Source organism: Stegostoma tigrinum, chromosome 43, assembly GCF_030684315.1.
Source record: "Stegostoma tigrinum isolate sSteTig4 chromosome 43, sSteTig4.hap1, whole genome shotgun sequence".
NCBI classification, from domain to species: domain Eukaryota; kingdom Metazoa; phylum Chordata; class Chondrichthyes; order Orectolobiformes; family Stegostomatidae; genus Stegostoma; species Stegostoma tigrinum.
In genome coordinates this window covers 8,909,271-8,928,501 of record NC_081396.1, presented here as the reverse complement: position 1 = coordinate 8,928,501, position 19,231 = coordinate 8,909,271, and the positions used below count along the sequence as shown (strand labels likewise).

At 44.1% G+C, this 19,231-nt stretch overlaps 1 protein-coding gene across 2 annotated transcripts; it reads right to left on the bottom strand.

Moving 5' to 3' along the window:
- Positions 1-8,468: 8,468 nt before the first annotated feature.
- Positions 8,469-14,617, bottom strand: LOC132206777 (gastrula zinc finger protein XlCGF8.2DB-like). 2 transcript variants are annotated; one of them, XM_059641760.1, is made up of 3 exons: positions 14,529-14,617; positions 13,356-13,467; positions 8,469-9,631 (listed from the first exon to the last, which is right to left on the bottom strand). In XM_059641760.1, the coding sequence occupies exon 3, from the start codon at positions 9,508-9,510 to the stop codon at positions 8,557-8,559; it is 954 nt and encodes a 317-aa protein (XP_059497743.1). In that variant the 5' UTR covers positions 9,511-9,631; positions 13,356-13,467; positions 14,529-14,617; the 3' UTR covers positions 8,469-8,556. The 2 variants fall into 2 exon arrangements, with proteins under 2 accessions (XP_059497743.1, XP_059497744.1); XM_059641761.1 differs by having other exon boundaries at positions 14,491-14,585.
- Between the last annotated feature and the right edge of the window lie 4,614 nt (positions 14,618-19,231).

Genomic DNA, 19,231 nt, shown 5'->3' with positions numbered 1-19,231 from the left:
CTCTAATGCTTCAATTCCTTCCTGAAACGCAGCCACCGAACTGGAGATATTACGCCAGCTGAGGCCATGTCTTTTACAAATTTATCACTATCTGAAGACTCGACAAAGCCCTGCAGTTTGAGTGGAGACAAACAAACAAAAATGGGGAAATTCTTAGCGGGCCACTCATCATGTGAAAGTGGTAAGTTAATGGTCACAGTTTCAGGTGGAACCTCTCCAGAAAGAACATTTCCCACCACTAGCACCAACTCTCTCCACCCCCTCCCTGTGCCTTAAACATTCCTTTGACCAGTTCCCAGCCTGGACTGAGATTAAACATTGTCTGATTTTGGGACAGATGGTTGGGTCTGCACCCCTTTTTTTAAAGTCAGGAACAGACTTGGAAGTAGAGCAAACTTGTTTATCAACTATCATCTTTATTGCGATAAAGTCAGGAGAGGTTTATCTACTGTCAGGCAAACTACAGTGATAAATTCAAAAAGCAGTTTACTGTTAAATGCAGTTTACGCTGCTCATGTTAACAACTAGACAGCAGCGCACTAAAAGGGACTTCTCGTAGTTTTACAGCCTCGGTCTTTCCTCTTCAAGTACTTTTTTCATTCTTTTGGGTCTCCACCTTCTGATTCTGTTTCTTCTTCATTGCACAGTCTTTTATTCTTGTTCTTATCCAATTAACCCCTCACTCTGCCCAACCACAGTCATAAGAACAATGCACTTTACCCCGCGATGTTCTGATATTCATTGTTACATCTGTTGTCATTTATTTCACTGACATCTTGGTATTCGCTGACAAAGCATCTTTAAGAGCTATTTTTAGCTTTCAGCTGAAAGAAGCTTTTTTAAACTGGACTTAAAGTCTCATGATCTCTAACATTGTGTATTTCCTGTTGCTGCATCCTACTATCTAAATTTTGTTTATCTACCATATTGCAAAGGCAGGATTCTAATGACATTCGATATTGTCTTCTAATAATCAAATGTTAAAAGATATCTTGTTGGTGATGTAATAAAATTATATACAGCAGAAACCAGTAAAAGGGTGAAATTGCCCTTGAGATGTGAGAATGGACAACAGATGTAGTTACGTTTTGTGTCTATTTAAAAAGGCAATTCAATATTTTTGACACACTCCTCCCTGCTCTGCTGTATACACTTGGGACAGTTAGTTTGCAGTTCAGATGCTTCCTGTTGCTTTTATATGGTGCATTCTGTAGGTTTCAGCAGAGGTAGAGACAAACTGCTCAAAACCCTTTTGATATGCTTTTGGTACACTTGCCTTTATTAGTCGAGTGCACTGAGTATGGGAGTTGGAATCCCATGTTGTGGATACACAGGACATTGATAAGGTCAGTTTTCAAATACTGTGTTCAGTTCTGGTCTCCCTGCTATTTGCTAAACTTGAAGGGGTACAGAAAAGATTTACAAGGATATTGTTAGTTTCATGGGATTGTGCTATAGGGAGAGGCTGAATAGGCTGCAGCTGTTTTCCCTGGTGCGCCAGAGGCTGAGGGGCGACTTTATAGAGGTTTAGAAAATCATGAGGGCTGCATAGCCAAGGTCTTTTTCCCAGGGTACAGGAGTCCAAAATTATTGGTTTACGATGAGAGATATAAAAGGGACCTAACAGGTAACTTATTGATGCAGAAGGTGGTAGAATGAGCTACCACAGGAAGGGGTAGAGGCTGGTACAATTACAACATTTAAAAGGCATTTGCAGTGGGTACATGAATAGGAAGGGTTTAGAAGGATAACAAAGTGTGGAGCTGGATGAACACAGCAGGCCAAGCAGCATCTCAGGAGCACAATAACTGACGTTTCGGGCCTATACCCTTCATCAGAGAGGGTCCTCTCTGATGAAGGGTCTAGGCCTGAAACGTCAGCTTTTGTGCCCCTGAGATGCTGCTTGGCCTGCTGTGTTCATCCAGCTCCACACTTTGTTATCTTGGATTCTCCAGCATCTGCAGTTCTTATTATCACAGGGTTTAGAAGGATATGGGCCAAATGCTGGCATATGAGACTAGGTTAATTTAGGATATCTGGTCGGCATGGACAACTTGTCTCTTGCTATAACTCTGTTAGTCAGAATGATCCCTCACTATCGCTCGTGGATGCTATTACAGGGGAAAGAAACAGGAAACCCTGCGTTTGGGTTCGGGTTGGCGGGGGGGGGGGGGGTAGGGTTGGTTGATTGACTGAAGCTCCGGACCAACAGGAGGAGACTGGGTGTAGATGGAGGACCAATAGGAAAGAATAGAGGGCGGGACTGAGGCTGGAGCTTCCTCATTGGCTGAAACCCTACCTCATTGATATCAAAGGAAGTTAGGCGGAAATCACAATCAATAACACAAACTGCTGTAGAAACTGAGCAAGTCTGGCAGCATTCGTGAGGGAAGAAAGCAGTGTTAATATTTCTAGTCCGGTGACTCATCAGAATTAACAGCAGCTAGGTAAAAGTGGCATTTATACTGAAGACATGGTTGTGGAGGAATGAGGTGAGCAGTTCGGTGGAGGCAGCCTAAAGAAATGTGAAACCGGTCAGCTAGCAAAAGGAATAAGGCACAATAGGCCAGCACAGAGAGAAAGTGAGCAAGTGATAATGAGGGTTGATAGTAGGAGAGAATAAGTAGGCTGCGGTGAAAGCTACCCATGTAATGTGATAATATACCAAAGAGTGGCAGAGAAAGTGGACAGGTTGTGCTAAAAGTAATCCATGTTACTGACAGAACCAGGTGTGCATCAGTTTAAAAGAAATACCTGGACGGAAGGACCAGGATTCACGCCCTAAAGTTATTGAGCTCAATGCCCAGTCCTAGAGGCTGCACAGTGCCCCACCAGAAAATGAGATACTGTTCTTCAAGTTTGCGCTGAGGCTCACCGGAATACTACTGCAGGCCAGTGACAGATATCCTTTATTCGTTCACAGGATGGCAGCATTTATTGCCCACCAGGCATTGCCCTAAAGGATATTAGTGAATGATATGGGTTTTTTCCTGACAATCAACAATGGATTGACGGTCACTATTAGACTGTTAATTCCAGATAGTTATTGAATGGAAATTCCACCATCTACCATGGCAGGATTCGAACCCACGTCCTCAGAACATTATCCTGGATTAACAGTCCAGCAATAATACCACTATGCCATCACCTCCCCTATGTTGGTGTGGAAACACAGTGGTATGTTGAAGTGACAGGCAACTGGAAGTTCAGGGTCATTTTTGGAGACAGAACAAACATCTTCTGCAAAGCAGTCACTCAGTCTGTGTTTTGTCTCCCCAGTGTAGAGGAGACTACAGTGTGAACAGTCACTATAGAATAAAAGCTAAACTTTTTGTGGATGCTGTAAATAAGAAGAAAAACACAAGTTTCTGGAAAAGCTCAGCAGGCCTGGCAGCATCTGTGAAGAGAAATCAGAGTTAATGTTTCAGGTCCGCTGACCCTTCCTCAGAACAGTGAATACAGAAAATTAGATCATATGAAATGCAGGTAAATTGCTGTTTCAGCTGGAGGGTATGTCTGGGGCCTTGGATAGTGAGGAGGGAAAAGGTAAATGGCTGGTGTTAAGCCTTGTGATGAAATGGGGGTGCGAGGAGGTGTCGGGAATGGAGGAAGAGTAGACCAGGATTCCTGAAGGGAACCATCCCTGCAAAAGGCTGACAAAAGGAAGGGAGGGAAATGGCATCCCAATGAAGGCGACGGAATCGACAGCTTATGATCCTTTAGACGTGGAGGTTGGTGGCGTGGTAAGTGAGGACTGGCAGACCTTAACATTGTGTGGGAGGGTAGCGAAGGGGCTAGGGAGATGGGTTGGGCACGACCAAGGGCTCTGTCAACCACAATAGCAGGGAAACCCAGTTGAGGAAAATGGTGGACTTTTCTGACACCCTCCTGCAGCAGTGGCATCATCAGAACTAATGGAGGCAGAGAAACTGGAAGAAGTGGGTTGGAGTCCTTACAGGAAACATAATTTGATGATGTATAGTCCAGGTCACCATGGATGTTGGTAGGTTTGTACTGAATGTCAGTGGCCAGCCTATTTCCAGAAACAAAGGTAAGGAAGCAGTCAGAGAGGGATCAGGTGAAGGTGACAGCCAGGTGGAAACTGGCATTCAATACCACATTTGGTTTTGAATTGTGGTTGGCATGGAACTCTAACTGAAGTTTTGAGAACAGAAACAACTTGGAGTAAGACAGAACAGAATTACGATGAAACTGAACAAACAGTAACAGAACATCAATTATCTTCCTCTTGTCAAAGAGAAAAGTTAGTGACAAAAGAGTTCCTCACACTTATTGGGAATGAGGGTTGGAGTTATATGGAAAGGCTGGGACTTTTTTTTCCACTGAAGCGAAGGAGGTTGAGGGGTGATCTTTTATATGACGTTTATAAAATCATGAGGGAATATACATAAAGTGAATGGCAGGTGTTTTGTTTTCCCTGGGGTGGAGGATTAAGATTAGGGGGCATATTTTTAAGGTGAGAGCAGAAAGATTTAAAGATGATGGGGGAATTTTTTTTTAAACAAAGAGAGTGGTTCCTATGTGAAATGAACTTCCAGAGGTAGTGGTGGATGCAGATACCGTTACAACATTTAAAAGATAAGTACGTGGATAGGAAATATTTGATGGGAAATGGGCCAAGCGCAGGCAGGTGGGACTAGTTTAGTTTGGGATCGTGGTTGGCATGGACTGGTTGGACCAAAGGGCCGGTTTCCATGCTCTATGACTGGATGGAGGAGACAGGGGAAAGAGACAGCCTTTCAAAGTGAACTAATTTGTTAAAGTATTGGATGCTTTTAATGTCTCCATGTGCTTAACACAAACCTGATTTGTTTGACTGTTAGATGACATACAGAACAGCACATAAATGCTGCAATAGGTTATTTTGCCCTTTCAACCTGTTCTCCCATTCAGTAAATTCATTGCTGAACCAATTTGGTCTCCATTCCTCATTACTGTCTGCCCCAGGTACCTCTTGACCTGCTTGTTTGTAAAAAATTTATCTAATGTCTTAAGAATATTGAAAGGATCTTCTGTCCACCACTCCCTGGAGCTGAGAATTCCAGAGATTCATAACACTTGGAGAAAGAATTCTCCTCAACTCTTAAGAATGGATCCTGTAGTCCCAGTCCCTCCCATAAAGAGGAAACATCCATTCAGTATCCACCTGTTGGCTCCTTCAGGATCTTGTATGTTTCAATAAGATCACTTTCTCCTTCTTCTAAACTGCATTCAATATAGGCCCAACTTGTCTTTGTCATTGAACAGTCATAACAGGAGTCATTTGGGTGAACCTTCTTTGAAATGCATTTCCCTCCTTGAGCAAGGAGACAGAATTCTATACAGTGCACTGAATATGCTTTGATGAATACCCTGCACAACTGGAGTGAAATTTTCTACTTTTATATAATTAAAGGTACAGGACTCAAAATGTTAACTGTTTCTTTCTCTCTCTCTCTTCCCCACCTCCCCCCCACAGACACTGCCAGACTTGCTGAGTTTCTCCAGCAAAGCTATGTTTTAATTCCCTACTTTTCCATTCCACTCCTTTGTAGTAAACAATCACACTTCATTTGCCTTCTCAATGATTTGCTGTACCTGCCTGCGAACGTTTTGTAATTCACGTACACATCCAGATTCCTCTGTACCGCGACCTTCTGTAACCTCTCACCAGTTAAATAATATGCTGTTTTTCAATTCTTGTTGCCAAAGAAGGAAGGGTCACGTTTTACACACACTCTCCATTTTGTTTGGCCCAGTTAACCTGTTGACACGTCTTCACATATATTCCTTACGTCCTCTTCACAGCCTATTTGTCTCTCCATCTTTGTGTCACCAGCAAACACAGCAACCGTATCTTTTGTCCATTCATTCCACGTCATTGAAATAAACAGTGAAAAATTGAGATCCCAGCACTCTACTCATCACTTCTCACCACTGGAATATGACTCACTTTTGCCTACTTTCATTTTCCTGTTAGCTAAGTAATTGTGTCAATCCTCTGATCTGCTGCTCATACTCGCAGAATTATACCTTGTTTTGTTTTTGACCTGAAGCTAGTTTAAACTCCCTGTCGTTAGCCATCGATACCACATCCTTTGCTTCAATTGTTTATCACTATAATGTCCTTTATCTGAGCATTAGAACATAAGAACCAGGAGGAGGAAGTTCACCCTCTCAACATTGCTCTCCCATTTCATACGACCGTGACTGACCTCATTTTGGCCTCAACTCCATTTTCCTACCCACTACCCATCACCCTTCAAATTATACCTATTTAAAAATCTGTCAGTCAATCTGTTCCTTAAAGTTATTCAGTGTCCTGGCATCCACCATTCAGTGGTGTATGGAATTTCAGTGGTTCACAACCCCTTGAGAGAGATAATTCTTCCCCATGTATTTTAAATCTGCCACCCCCTCAGCCTAAAATTATGACTCAACAAAGGGTGGGAAATCATCTTTGTCAGCCCCCTTTCGTATCTTATATACCACAATCAGAACTCCTGTCAGTCCTCCGAACTCTCCTGAGTACAGCCTCAAAGCACTCGACCTCATAGAACAAGCCATTTTGCTGAAATTAACCTTCTCTGATCTGCATCCAACGCAACTGTAACATTCCTCAATCGAGGAAAGAACTGTACTCTTGAATGCCTGGAACAATTGTAACAACACTTCCCTACTTTTATACTCCATTCCTTTAGCAATAAATGCCAAACTTCTGCTCACTTTCCCTGTATCCTGCACACCATCATTCTGCAATTCATGAACAAGGATGCCCAGAGCATTCTACATTGAAGGAGTTCCAAGTTCTCTCCATTTAGATAATCATGGAATCCCTAGCGTGGAAAGAGGCCATTCGGCCCATTGAGTCCACATCACCGTTCCAAAGAGCATCCCATCCCAAACACGGCCCATCCCCGAAAATCTACATTTACCTTAGCTAACACACCAAGCCAGCATGCTACAGAGAAATTTAGCACAGCCAATTCACCTAACCTGTAAGTTTTCGGACTGTGGGTGTAAACCAGAGCACCCGGTGGAAAGCCATGCAAACACAGAATTAGCAAGCTCCACAGAGAGTCACCCAAAGCTGGGATCAAACCCAGTCCTGGCACTATGAGACAGCATTGCTAACCACCAAGCCACTGTTCTGCCCCAAAGTTCCCTTTTTATTCCTGACCAAAATGGATAGCCTCACATTTATCCAAGTTTAATCCATCAGCCATAATTTAGCCCTTTTGCCCAACCTACCTAAGTCCATTTGTAAATTTCCTTCTTCTTTATTGCACTTATATGTTCCCATCTGTTTTTGTATCAACTGCAAATTTAGCTATAGTGCATTCTATTCCTGCATTTAAGTCATTAATATGGATTTTAAAAAGAAACAAATCCTGTGACCCATTACAAGTTGCAGCTTACCAACCAGAAAAAGACCATGTATCCTGACTAAGATAATAAAATGTGAGGCTGGATGAACACAGCAGGCCAAGCAGCATCTCAGGAGCACAAAAGCTGACGTTTCGGGCCTAGACCCTTCATCAGAGAGGGGGATGGGGAGAGGGAGCTGGAATAAATAGGGAGAGAGGGGGAGGCGGACCGAAGATGGACCTCCCCCTCTCTCCCTATTTATTCCAGCTCCCTCTCCCCATCCCCCTCTCTGATGAAGGGTCTAGGCCCGAAACGTCAGCTTTTGTGCTCCTGAGATGCTGCTTGGCCTGCTGTGTTCATCCAGCCTCACATTTTATTATCTTGGAATTCTCCAGCATCTGCAGTTCCCATTATCTCATGTATCCTGACTATCTGCTTTCCAGATAGCCAGTCTTAAATTTAAACTAACGTATTATCACTAACCCCATGTGATCTTATTCTGAAATATCCCTGTAAAGGACTGCCATTGCATCTCTATTAAGCTATAGCTTATCCTAATTTGCCAATTAATTTTAGCCATCTGTGACATCATGCCCTCATAATTTGCCTTGTTTAGGTTTAATATACCAGACTTAGATCCACACTTCTCTCCCTCAAATTAATGTGTGATTCAAATCATATTACAATCACTGCTGTCCAGAGGCACAATCACAAACTAACAGCGTTTCATTGCACGATACTAGCTCTGGTGTAGCCTGCCCTCTGCTTTTTTATTTCCAGAACATGCTGCTCAAAGAAACAAACCCCAAATCATTCCATCTTCCACATCGCCTTTACCAAGCTGATGCTTCCAATCTATATGTAGATTAAAACTCCCATGCTAATCATCACGGTTTTCTCTCAAACTACCATTGCCTCTTGCTGATAACTATATCATACCGTCCACTTGCTGTTTGAGGACCTATAGAAGTCTTCCACAGGTGACTTATGGTTTCTAATCCCAACCCAAACAGATTCTACATCTTGATCTCCAGAACTAAGCTCCTCTCTCTATATTATACCGATCATTTTTACCCTATTTTTTTCAGAATACTAAACACTTGAAATGGGGTTTAGTTTATTAACATCAACAGAAACACACCACAATGAACATTTGATGAGATTAACAGCCAAATCCAAATATTGTAGTTACTTGTGAACCCGCTGGTGTGTCAGCAAGTTGGATGAGTGCTTGAATCCCTTCCCACACTGGGGACAGGTATACGGCCTCTCGCCGGTGTGAATTTGCTGGTGTCTCAACAGGGTGAATGATTCAGCGAATCCCTTCCCACATTCAGAGCAGGTAAATGGCTTCTCCCCAGTGTGAACTCGCTGGTGTTTCCACAGGTTGGATGACTGAGTGAATCCCTTCCCGCACTCAGAGCAAGTGAACGGTTTCTCCCCGCTGTGAGCTCGCTGGTGTTTAGTGAGGCCAGACGCTGTCTTGAATGCAGTACCACAGTGAGAACACGTGAATGGTCTCTCATCTGTGTGAACGTGCTGGTGGGATATTAATTCCCCTGAACTTTTGTAGCATTTCCCACACTCTGTGCATTTAAAAGGTCTCTCATCAGTGTGAATTCGCTGGTGCTCCAACAAGTTGGATGAATTAGTGAAACCTTTTCCACACTCAGAGCAGGTGAATGGCCTCTCTCCAGTGTGAACCCGCTGGTGTATCAGCAGGCTGGAGAACTGAGTGAATCCCTTTGCACACACTGAGCAGGTGAATGGTCTCTCTCCAGTGTGAATCCGCTGGTGTGTCAGGAGGTGGTATAACCGAGAGAAGCCCTTCCCACACTCTGAGCAGATGAATGGCCTCTCCCCGGTGTGAACTCGCTGATGTGACAGCAGGGTGGATAACCGAGTGAATCCCTTCTGACACTTGGAGCAGGTGAATGGCCTCTCCCCGGTGTGACAGCGTTGATGGGTTTCCAGCTCTGAAGGGGATCTGAATCCCTTCCCACAATCCTCACATTTCCATGGTTTCTCACCAGTGTGTCTGCATTTGTGTCTTGACAGGCCGGAAGATTGGCCGAAGTCTTGTCCACACACAGAACACATGTACAGTTTCTCCCCACTCTGGACAGTGCTGTTTCCTTCCATGTTCAAAATCCAGTGATATTCAGGTTAAGGAAAATTGGGCAACTCCATCAAATCCTGAAGTGATGTTTCATTTCACTTTCCTGACTGCAAATTGTCCCCTTGTACTGCCCTATATAATTGACTTTAAAAAAGAACAGAAGAGTGAGAAAGAACCCACAACAACACAAAGGCAGGTTGTGAAATTGAGTTGAATTAATCTGGTCATTTGTGGGGCCATCTCTCGGACAACATGACCAAGAAATCTGCTGAACTGTCATAAAAATCCAACTGATTGACAAATATCCTTCAGGAAAGGGAAGCTGCCATGCTTTGGACCTGCACGTGACTCTGGCCTCAACTGAAGATGAGGAAGAAGGGAAAGAGAAATGGAGAAGTGAGTGGAAAAAAAGAGGGAATAGTGTGGGATTTTAGGTATCTGCAGCCTAATGAAAACTCTCACCTTTGTGATGAGGATACAAAGAATCTGCATGGGGATATTGATGGGTTATGAGCGGACATGGATGGATATTAATCTACAAAAGTATAGGTTTGCGTAGGAAAAAGGCAAAAAATAAAGAATTACTTAAATTGAGGGAGCTTCCAAAAATACGTTTCTTCTCATGTCTGAAACACTGAGGTAGCATACAGGTACAGCAAGTAATTTTGGGAATTTTGGTCATTATTGCTGTGGTTGGGGGTGGGGGAAAAGAAAAAAAAAAGAAGAGTTCAAAATCCAGAAGACCTGATAACAACAGAATAGGGTGTTGGTGAGGCTACATATTGAAACGAGTATATGTTTTGGGTCCCTGGATTTTAAGGGTGACTATTCCTGAGACGAACAAGTACAGCTCAGCAGGTTCAGCCTTTATTAATTTGAATTTAGAAGAACGAGGGGTGATCTTATTGAGTTATAGAAGATTGTGAGGGGGTTTGACAGGGTCAATGTTGAGACAATGTTTCCACCAGTGAGGGAATCTTGAACTCAGAACATAGTTATAGAATAAGGTGACACTCATTTAAAACAGACATGCAAAAGAATTTCTTCTCCAGGAGCAGGGATTTTTTTTTAAATTTGTTCATGGAATGACGGCACTGCTGGCTCAGCCGGCATTTATTACTTATCTAGGGAACTGTTAAGAGTCACACGTAGGCCAGATCAGGTAAGGATGGTAGTTTCCATCCCTGAAGGGCACTAGTGAATCAGATGGGTTTTTTCACAATCAGTAATGAATTTGAGGCCTTCACTGGACTCTTAATTAGTACTGAATTCAAACTCCACTATCTGCCAAGGTGGGATTCGAACCCAGGCTCCAGAACGTTATGGGGATCTCTGGATTAATCATTCAGCAATAATACCACCGTACCATCATTTTGATTGGTATGCTCTAACCCAGAGAGCTATGGAGCATGGATCACTAATTATTTAAAGAGAAGGTAGATAGATTTTTGAAACAGACAAGAGTTGAAGGCTATGCCGAGATGTGGGGATGGCACGGTGGCTCAGCGGTTAGCACTGCTGCCTCACAGCACCATGGACCTGGGGCTTGATTCCATCCTTGGGTGATTATCTGTGTGGAGTTTGTACATTCTGCCCTGGTCTGTGTGGGTTTCCTCTCAGTCCAGGGATGTGCAGGCTACTTGGATACGCCATGAGAATGCAGGGATAGAGTAGGGAGGTGGGTCTAGGGGGACTTGATGGCTTGCTTCCCTCCTGAAGGAATTCTGCAAAGCAAAGTTTGAGACCTACAACACATCAAACACAATCCTACAGAATGGCAGGGCAAGCTTGAGGGGCCAAATGACCTACACCTATTTCTTATGTTTCTATTTTTACCTTTCACCATTTACAAGGACTATGGTAGCATCACCATCCCTCCCAGTCACACACCATTCTGATTTGTCTAATGTACAGTACTGAACGAGCAGAAATTTCTTCTGTATAAATACTAACAAGAATTAAGCTGTCCCCAGTAAAAAAACTAAACTCCCTCTCCACTGACATCATTCCTATTTCTGGCAACTGCCTTGACACTGAACTGGACTGTTCACAACCACGGTGAAATATTTTACCCCAAGGTAAGTTTCAAATCACATCCAAAACTCTGCTGCCAGTGTGCTTACCCATACCACGTGACGTTCAACCATCACCCTCCGCCCACTGACTGAGATAGACTCCAGGTTAAAAACACAACTTGTAAATTTCTCATCTTTCTGTTCAAATTGTTCTATGAGAGTTCTTCCTATCTCTATATATCCTCCAGTCTCTCAGCCCTCCCTATTTCTGTAACCTCCTCCAGCATTGACAACCCTCTCTCCCGCTATAATCTCCTAGAGTTTCACAAATCTCCAAGATATGTGCTCTCTTCTAATTCCAGCCAATGAGCATACCCAACGTTTACTTCTCCACATGGTGGTGGCACTTTAAAATTCCTGGGCCCTGAGCTCCAAAATTCCCACCTAATCTGCTCTGCCTCTCTATTTCACTTCTTTCTGAAGATATTTCCTAAAACATTGAAAATCATGTGTAATCAATTCTAATATATCCATGTCTGACCTGGTATCAAAGGTTGCTTGTGATATTCTGTCTCAGGGTTACAGAGGTATACATAACAGAAAAAGTCTGCACCTAAAAACAACCACCTAATTATTCTAATCCCATTTTCCAACACTTGGCCCATAGATTTGTATATCTTGTCATTGCAAATATACATCTAAATACTTCTTAAATGTTATAAAGGGTTTCTCTCTCTACCACCCTTACAGGAAGTGAGTTCTAGTGCGATTGTCAGTACATGATGACATCACACACAAGGAACTCAGTCTGTGCAAACCAGAGATCCCCCGACATTGTGAACAATGGGAGGGTCCCCCAAGAGTGATGCAACAAAACAGTTTTACCAGAATGGTTCAAGGGATGACGGACTTTAGTTGCATGGTTAGGGTTATTTTTACGTTATTCATTCATGTAATATGGGTGTTTGCTGGCTTTGCAAACATTTACTACCCATTTCAAATAGTTCTTCAGAAGATGGTGGTGAGCTATCTTTTTTAACTGCTGCGGTATTTGAACTACATCCACAGTGCTGTTAGGAAGGCTGCTCCATGATTGTAACCCAGAAGTGAAGGTGCAGTGATACAGATTCATGACGATATATGACTTGGAGTGAGAGTTACAGGTGGTGGTATTCTCACAGACCCGTTGCCCTTGTCGTTTTAGCGGGTAGAGGTCCAAGTTTGCCAAGTGCTGTTGAAGGAGATTGGGTGAGTTACTGCAGCACAACAGATGGTGCACATCAAGAATATCTATCTACGAGAGATAGATTCTCCTTCTCAACCTCTCCCCCTCTCCTGAACCATGGTGGTCTTCAGGTTAAACCACCACCAGTCATCTCTCTTGGATAAGAGAGCAACTGTCTGGTCTGGTAGGAAAATGGTGACTTTACCTTTTCCACAGTGATGGCACTGTGCGTCATGGTTGAGAGAATGAATGTTGTAGTTGGTGAATGGGACACCATTTACACACACTGCTTTATCCTAGAGGAAGTTCACTTTCTTAAATATCGTTAGGGGCTGCACTGATGAAAGCAAGTGGAGAGTGTCCCAACACAATTCTGACTTAAACCTTATAAATAGTAAGCAGACATTGGGGAATCAGGTGTTGGGAGAAATTGAGATTAGTCTCCTTGTAGCAAAGGAAATTGAGAGGAGATTTCATGGAGATGTTTATAATAGACTTACAATAGGAGATTAAAACCTACTTTCATGTTTAAGATTTAAAAGTTTGGGAAATTCTACAGAGAGAATGCAGAGATTTAAGGCAGAAATTTTAGGCAGCAATTGGGAATGAGCTGGAACTCAATACTCACAGACAAAGGTTGCTATTATCCAGGTCCTGATGAATTGAGTAATTCTGTCAGAGTTTGATGGTGCAAGTACATTTATTTGGAGATTCCCATCTGCAAATCCACTTGTAATGTCCTGTAAGAAACAAACATTCACAAAATACATACCCATCAGTCCGGGATAGATAATCACAACATCCCCTCCTCCTGGTCAAGGAAGGCCACACACTCACCCTTCTGCACAGTGCAACATCTAACGGTCAGGAGTAGATTCAAGTGATGTCTATGTGGATCATGAGTAGGGGCTTCACGTGACTGAACAGATCCACAGATCCGCATTGAAGTGGCGGTCTGCGTAAACTTGGCTACTGCTTCGCAGAATATCTACGTTCTGCTCACAAATAAAGTCCCGGAACTACCTGTCGCATGCTACTTAAATGCACCACCCTGCTCTCTGGCCAACATCTCTGTCTCTGGCTAGCTAGTGTTCCAGTGAAGCCCAACGCAAGCTGGAGGAACACACCTCATTTTCCGCTTGGGGACCCTACAGCCCTCCAGACTCAATATTGAGTTCAATAATTTTCAGGCCTAAACTCTCCCATGTCCCAGCTCCCCCACCCCACACACCAGGCCTTGTTAGTCACTAACAGTCCCCATTAACAACTACTTACCCTCCCAGCCTAATCGTTAGCAACTCCTTTGCCTGTCCAACTGTCTTTCTCTCTCGTTGGACTCTGTCTTATCGTTTACTCCCCATTTTCTGCATAGAAACTGACGTTTTCCCTGCCACCATCAGTTCTGAGGAAGGGTCACCGGGCCCAAAACGTTAACTCTGTTTTCTCCTGCACAGACGCTGCCAGACCTGCTGAGCTTTTCCAGCAAGGAATTCTGTTTTTGTTCCTAGTCTCCATCCTGAACAATGGGCTCCAAGCCCACTTATCATTACAAGCATTGGCCCCTAACAAAGATGGTGGCCATCCATTCACCTGCCGCCCAGTGCCCCCAATAAAAATGGCGGCCAGTGACCCGGGGGCCTATCCACGGCGAAGAGCCCGTAATTAACGACTCGCCCTCACTCCCTGTAAATATGCCGCCGATAACTTCATTTTCAGGCTTGCGGTTCACACAAGACTTTCACAAAGCCTCCCCATACACCCACCGTATCCATTCGCTCCCTCCACCCCGCCTTTTTCTCACCGTTTTCGGACCGAAGACGAAAAAACATCTGTCGACTGGCAACAACACATTCGCGCGGACTCCGTGCCTCCAGGACTGCGCCTGCGCAGTGCTCTCCACTTTGTCGACAGGGGACATTCGCCGAGCGGAATACTGGGCTTCAGTTCAAATTGGCAAATGGACCAGTGCTCACAGATACCAATAACAGCAATGTGCTTTTAATTAATACCTTTAACATCGTAAAACGTTTCCTGCGGCAATTGACATGAGCGTTAACACTCCCCACAGTCTGGACACACGCATGAAACTGGGCCTTGAACACACTGCTCTAGGTTTACACACAATGAAAAATGGGAATGTCTTCATTGTATCAACATTAACTCAAGATCTGTTCAATGGCTTGGTATGTGTGGACGCTGGAGAAAGGAAGGTAGTGTTACCATAGCTTGCACATATGGGCAGTTTTGATACATCAACATGTGAACACAAACGTAAACCTGAGAATGGTAATTCCACAGGATTTATTACGCTGCTGCTGAAGCTTTGATTTTTCCCATTTCAATGTTCTGAAGGGGTCAGCTTCCCTCCAAGATACTCCACTCCATTCCTCTGCCTTCCCACCATTCAACTTCCTTCGAAAGCATGCTCCCATGTAATTGCAGGTGTAAGACTTGTCCTTTTATCTTCTTTATCTTACCTTCCAAATGAGGCAGCGATGCACCTTCTGCTTCTTTCAATCTAGTCTACTTTATTCACTGCTTGAAATGTACTCTCATCTATACTGAGGAGACCAAACACAGACTGCTTGCAGACCAATGCCACTGAGCAAGCTCAACCCTGACCTCTCCATCTCACTTCACAGACGCTGACTGACCTGCTGATCTTTTACAGCATTTCCTTCTTTAATTCCAGATTTCCACCATCTGCAGTGGATTGCATTCATTCAGCAGATAGAGCCATAGAGTCGTACAGCACGGAAACAGACCCTTCGGTCAAACTCAATCGTGCCGCCGAGATACCCTAAACTGAGCCGGTCCCATTTGCCTGCGCTTAGCCTACATTGCTCTGAAACCTTCCTACTCATGTACGCATCCAAATGTCGTCACTCGATCTACGTCTACTACTTCCCCCAGCAGCTCATGCCATATGCGCACGATGCGCTGTGAAAAAAGTTGCCCCTCAGGCCCCATTTAAAACTTGCCCCTCTCACCTTAAACCTATGCCCTCTAGTTGGGACTCCCCTAGCCTGGGGAAAAGGTTTTGGCTATTCCCCTTATCTGTGTCCCTCACGATTTTGAATTGAATTCAATTAGCTTGATTGTCCAATGTACTTTAATGAGTACAGTGAAAAATTGACAATTCACTGCAATACAGCCTCACCTTAGGTACAAAGACACGGAAGTACAGATTCTTAAGAACAAATTCGTCAGAAAAAAAATAGAAAAGCAAATAAATAAAAAGTCCAGCATTACAGATCTTAGGAATAGGTCAGAAAAATAAAAACTTCAGAGTAACAGTCCTTCCATTCCAGTCCACGCAGGCACCTGGCCTCCAGTAACTGAAAGAGCCTCTATAAGGTCATCCCGCAGCCTCCGACGTTCCAGGGGGAAAAGCCCCAGCCTATCCAGCTTCTCGTCATAACTCAAACCTTCCAGTCCCAGCAACATCCTTGTAAACGTTTTCTGCACTCTTTCCAGTTTAACAACATACTTGCTTTAACAAGGTGACTAAAATTGTATGTGTTCTCGTGTTCTAAAAGTGTTCTGACCAATGTCTCGTATAGGATTAGATATTAGGGGGGAAAGTCACGTTTCTAAGTTTGTTTATGGTACAGTATAGCTGACATTTCAAGAAACTGTAGACTAAAGTATTACATTAGAGAGGGACACTGACAGTGTAAGTGATTGTTGCGAATTCACCATTTGGTGGCAGCAATCACACACACACACACCCACAGCCTGGCAGCAGAAAGATATCACCAGAACAAAGATGATGCTGTCCAGATCATCACAGCACAAGTTGGAGTCAACTTCTGAGCATCTGCTTTTCACGTTTTGTTGAAGAAATCGTTAGAACAATGTCAATGCAAAATTTCGAGCTTCGAAAGTAGAGCTCAGAACTCATAGCCTAGGCAGTTCCGGGGTTGCAAACGGGTTCTGTTCTTGAGTCCATTCGCAAGTCGATTCGTGTGCAAATCAGAACACAGTGCGGGATAATATAAAGCAGCCGTTCATAAGGACTAGGAAACGTTTGTAGTTTGGATGCTTTTAATTACAACTCTATGATATTGCCTTCAGTGCAGGCGGTTGTAAATTGAAATTAATAAGTCAGGGACCCTATAAAGCTGATGGAATTCAGGACAGCGGGAATATAATGGGATGTACGTGACACTGCAGATAATATACTTCCGTTTTAAAGATGGAAAACATGTCGCAGCAAACAGTCCAACAGAGTACAATAGTACCAAATAAGTACAAACGGATCATTCACGCCAACCCCAAAAGGGCTGGACTGCAGCGAGAGACACCAATGGCTGGCGGTTGTTTCGGGAATTGGAGTGATCACTCCACTAGGTGCATGGACCAAATAATGACAAATGGATTTCAGTGTGATGTTATACACTTTAGACAGAGAAAGGATGGAACTGGGTATTATTCTTGACAATGAGAAGCTGGGGACAGTGGAAATGCAAAGGGTTTTAGGGGTGCAGGCAGACAAATCCTTCAAGTGTCGTGTGCAGGAGCAGGAAATAGCGACAGAATGAGGAGAAAGGAGGAAGAGGGGAAAGGGAAGGGGCGGGAAGTGATGCGCAGTTAAAAAGGTGGAGGAAAACGGAGAGAAAGGGTAGGCAGATAACAAAGCGTGGAGTTGGATCGCCAAGCAGCATCTTAGGAGCGCAAAAGCTGACGTTTCGGGCCTAGACCCTTTTGGTAGAGGGGGAGCAGGGCAGGAGGGTGATTGGAAGGAGGCCAGAGGGTTGGATTTATTGTGGAGCCAGATGAAGGGCAGACGGACCGCCAATCACCTCCCAGCTCCACAGTAAAATAAAAATATGGGGTTTACATTTAACACAGGCAATCTCCCATGTGGAAGCAGTCAGTCGCAGCTCCTTTGTCAGTCTGGGAACCAAAAGAAGTGAATGTGCAGTGGACTGAACTCACTGGCGAATCAGTCGGACAAAGAGACGCAGGAGTTGTCGCGCTTCAGGTTAGAATCCACTCAGTTCTTGTATCGAGGCACTGACTGCGCAATGGTGAAAAGACCAGCATTCAATTTACAGCCTGAATTAGACTCATTTATACCCACTCAAAAACTATCAAGTAGGTTCGTCAACTCACCTCTTAAGCACGCGAAAGGAATTTACAAAAATAAAATTGCGACACAAGTTACAACTTGACAAGGGATAGCAGGAACTGCAGATGCTGGAGAATGCGAGATAACAAGGTGTGGAGCTGGATGAACACAGCAGGCCAAGCAGCATCGGAGGAGCAGGAAGGCTGTCGTTTTGGGCCTAGACCCTTCATCAGAAATGTGGGAGGGGGAGGGGGTTCTTAAAAAAGTAGGGAGGGGGAGGCGGATAGAAGATGGATAGAGGAGAAGATAGGTGGAGAAGAGACGGACAAGTCAAAGATGGAGCCAGTAAAGGTGAGTGTAGGTGGCGAGGTAAGGAAGAGATAGGTCAGTCCAGGGAGGACGGACAGGTCAAGGGGGCGGGATGAAGTTAGTAGGAAGGGAATGGAGGTGCGGCTTGAGCTGGGAGGAGGGGATAGGTGAGAGGAAGAACAGGATAGGGAGGCGGGGACGCGCTGGGCTGGTTTTGGGATGCGGTATGGGGAGGGGGAGATTTTGAGGCTTGTGAAATCCACATCGATACCATTGCGCTGCAGGGTTCCCAAGCGGAATGTGAGTTGCTGTTCCTGCTTGACAAGCTTGGCCTCTGTCCCAGCAAAAGATCAGCAACTTTCAACCTTCCAGTAGCAACACTGTAGTTCCTACAGAAAAGAACAGATAACGCTGCAGCTGGGAGAGATATATCGGTTTGTTGCCAATGCGCTCGGACTTCGATAATCCTTGTAATAGGTTTCAGTATTCCACCCAGCTTTCCCGGCATCCTGGGAGTATCACTGGTATGAAGGAGATTCAGATTCACACTGATAGACGACATCATTCCAGAGGCAGTTAGCGTGCTGTTTTCTAAATAAAAGCTTGGCCTCTCTCTCTACTGTGTGTCTGCTTCTAAAGTTCCGTCAATCCGATAAAACTGATTTTTGTTTTTGTTTCCAGGCGATAGATTTTCAAATTAGTTAAACTTACAATGAACCACTCAGAAATTTAGCTCGTGCTTCATCTGCTATCAATAGTACAGACATAAAATATTTGAAGTTCGGCTCTTAAAATTTACACATACTCCAGAAGGTGCCCATCCCTCACCCTCATCACTGAGTATTCTCAATGCCTGTGCTGAAAAATATCTTAATATTCATACCGCAGAGGTTAAATCAGCTTGGAATGTATGGATGCTATAATTCTGCCACAGCAGTTAATGTAAAATCATGGCCCTGCCTCCAGGTGAAAAGTAGAACTGCAGCAAACACCAGCAGGAGTAGGCCATTCAGCCCATCAATGCCGCTCCTCCATTCAGCATGATCACGGCTGATCCTCACTCTCAGCCCAATACTTTCCTTCTGTCAGAGAAAGCAGGAACTGCAGATGCTGGAGAATCT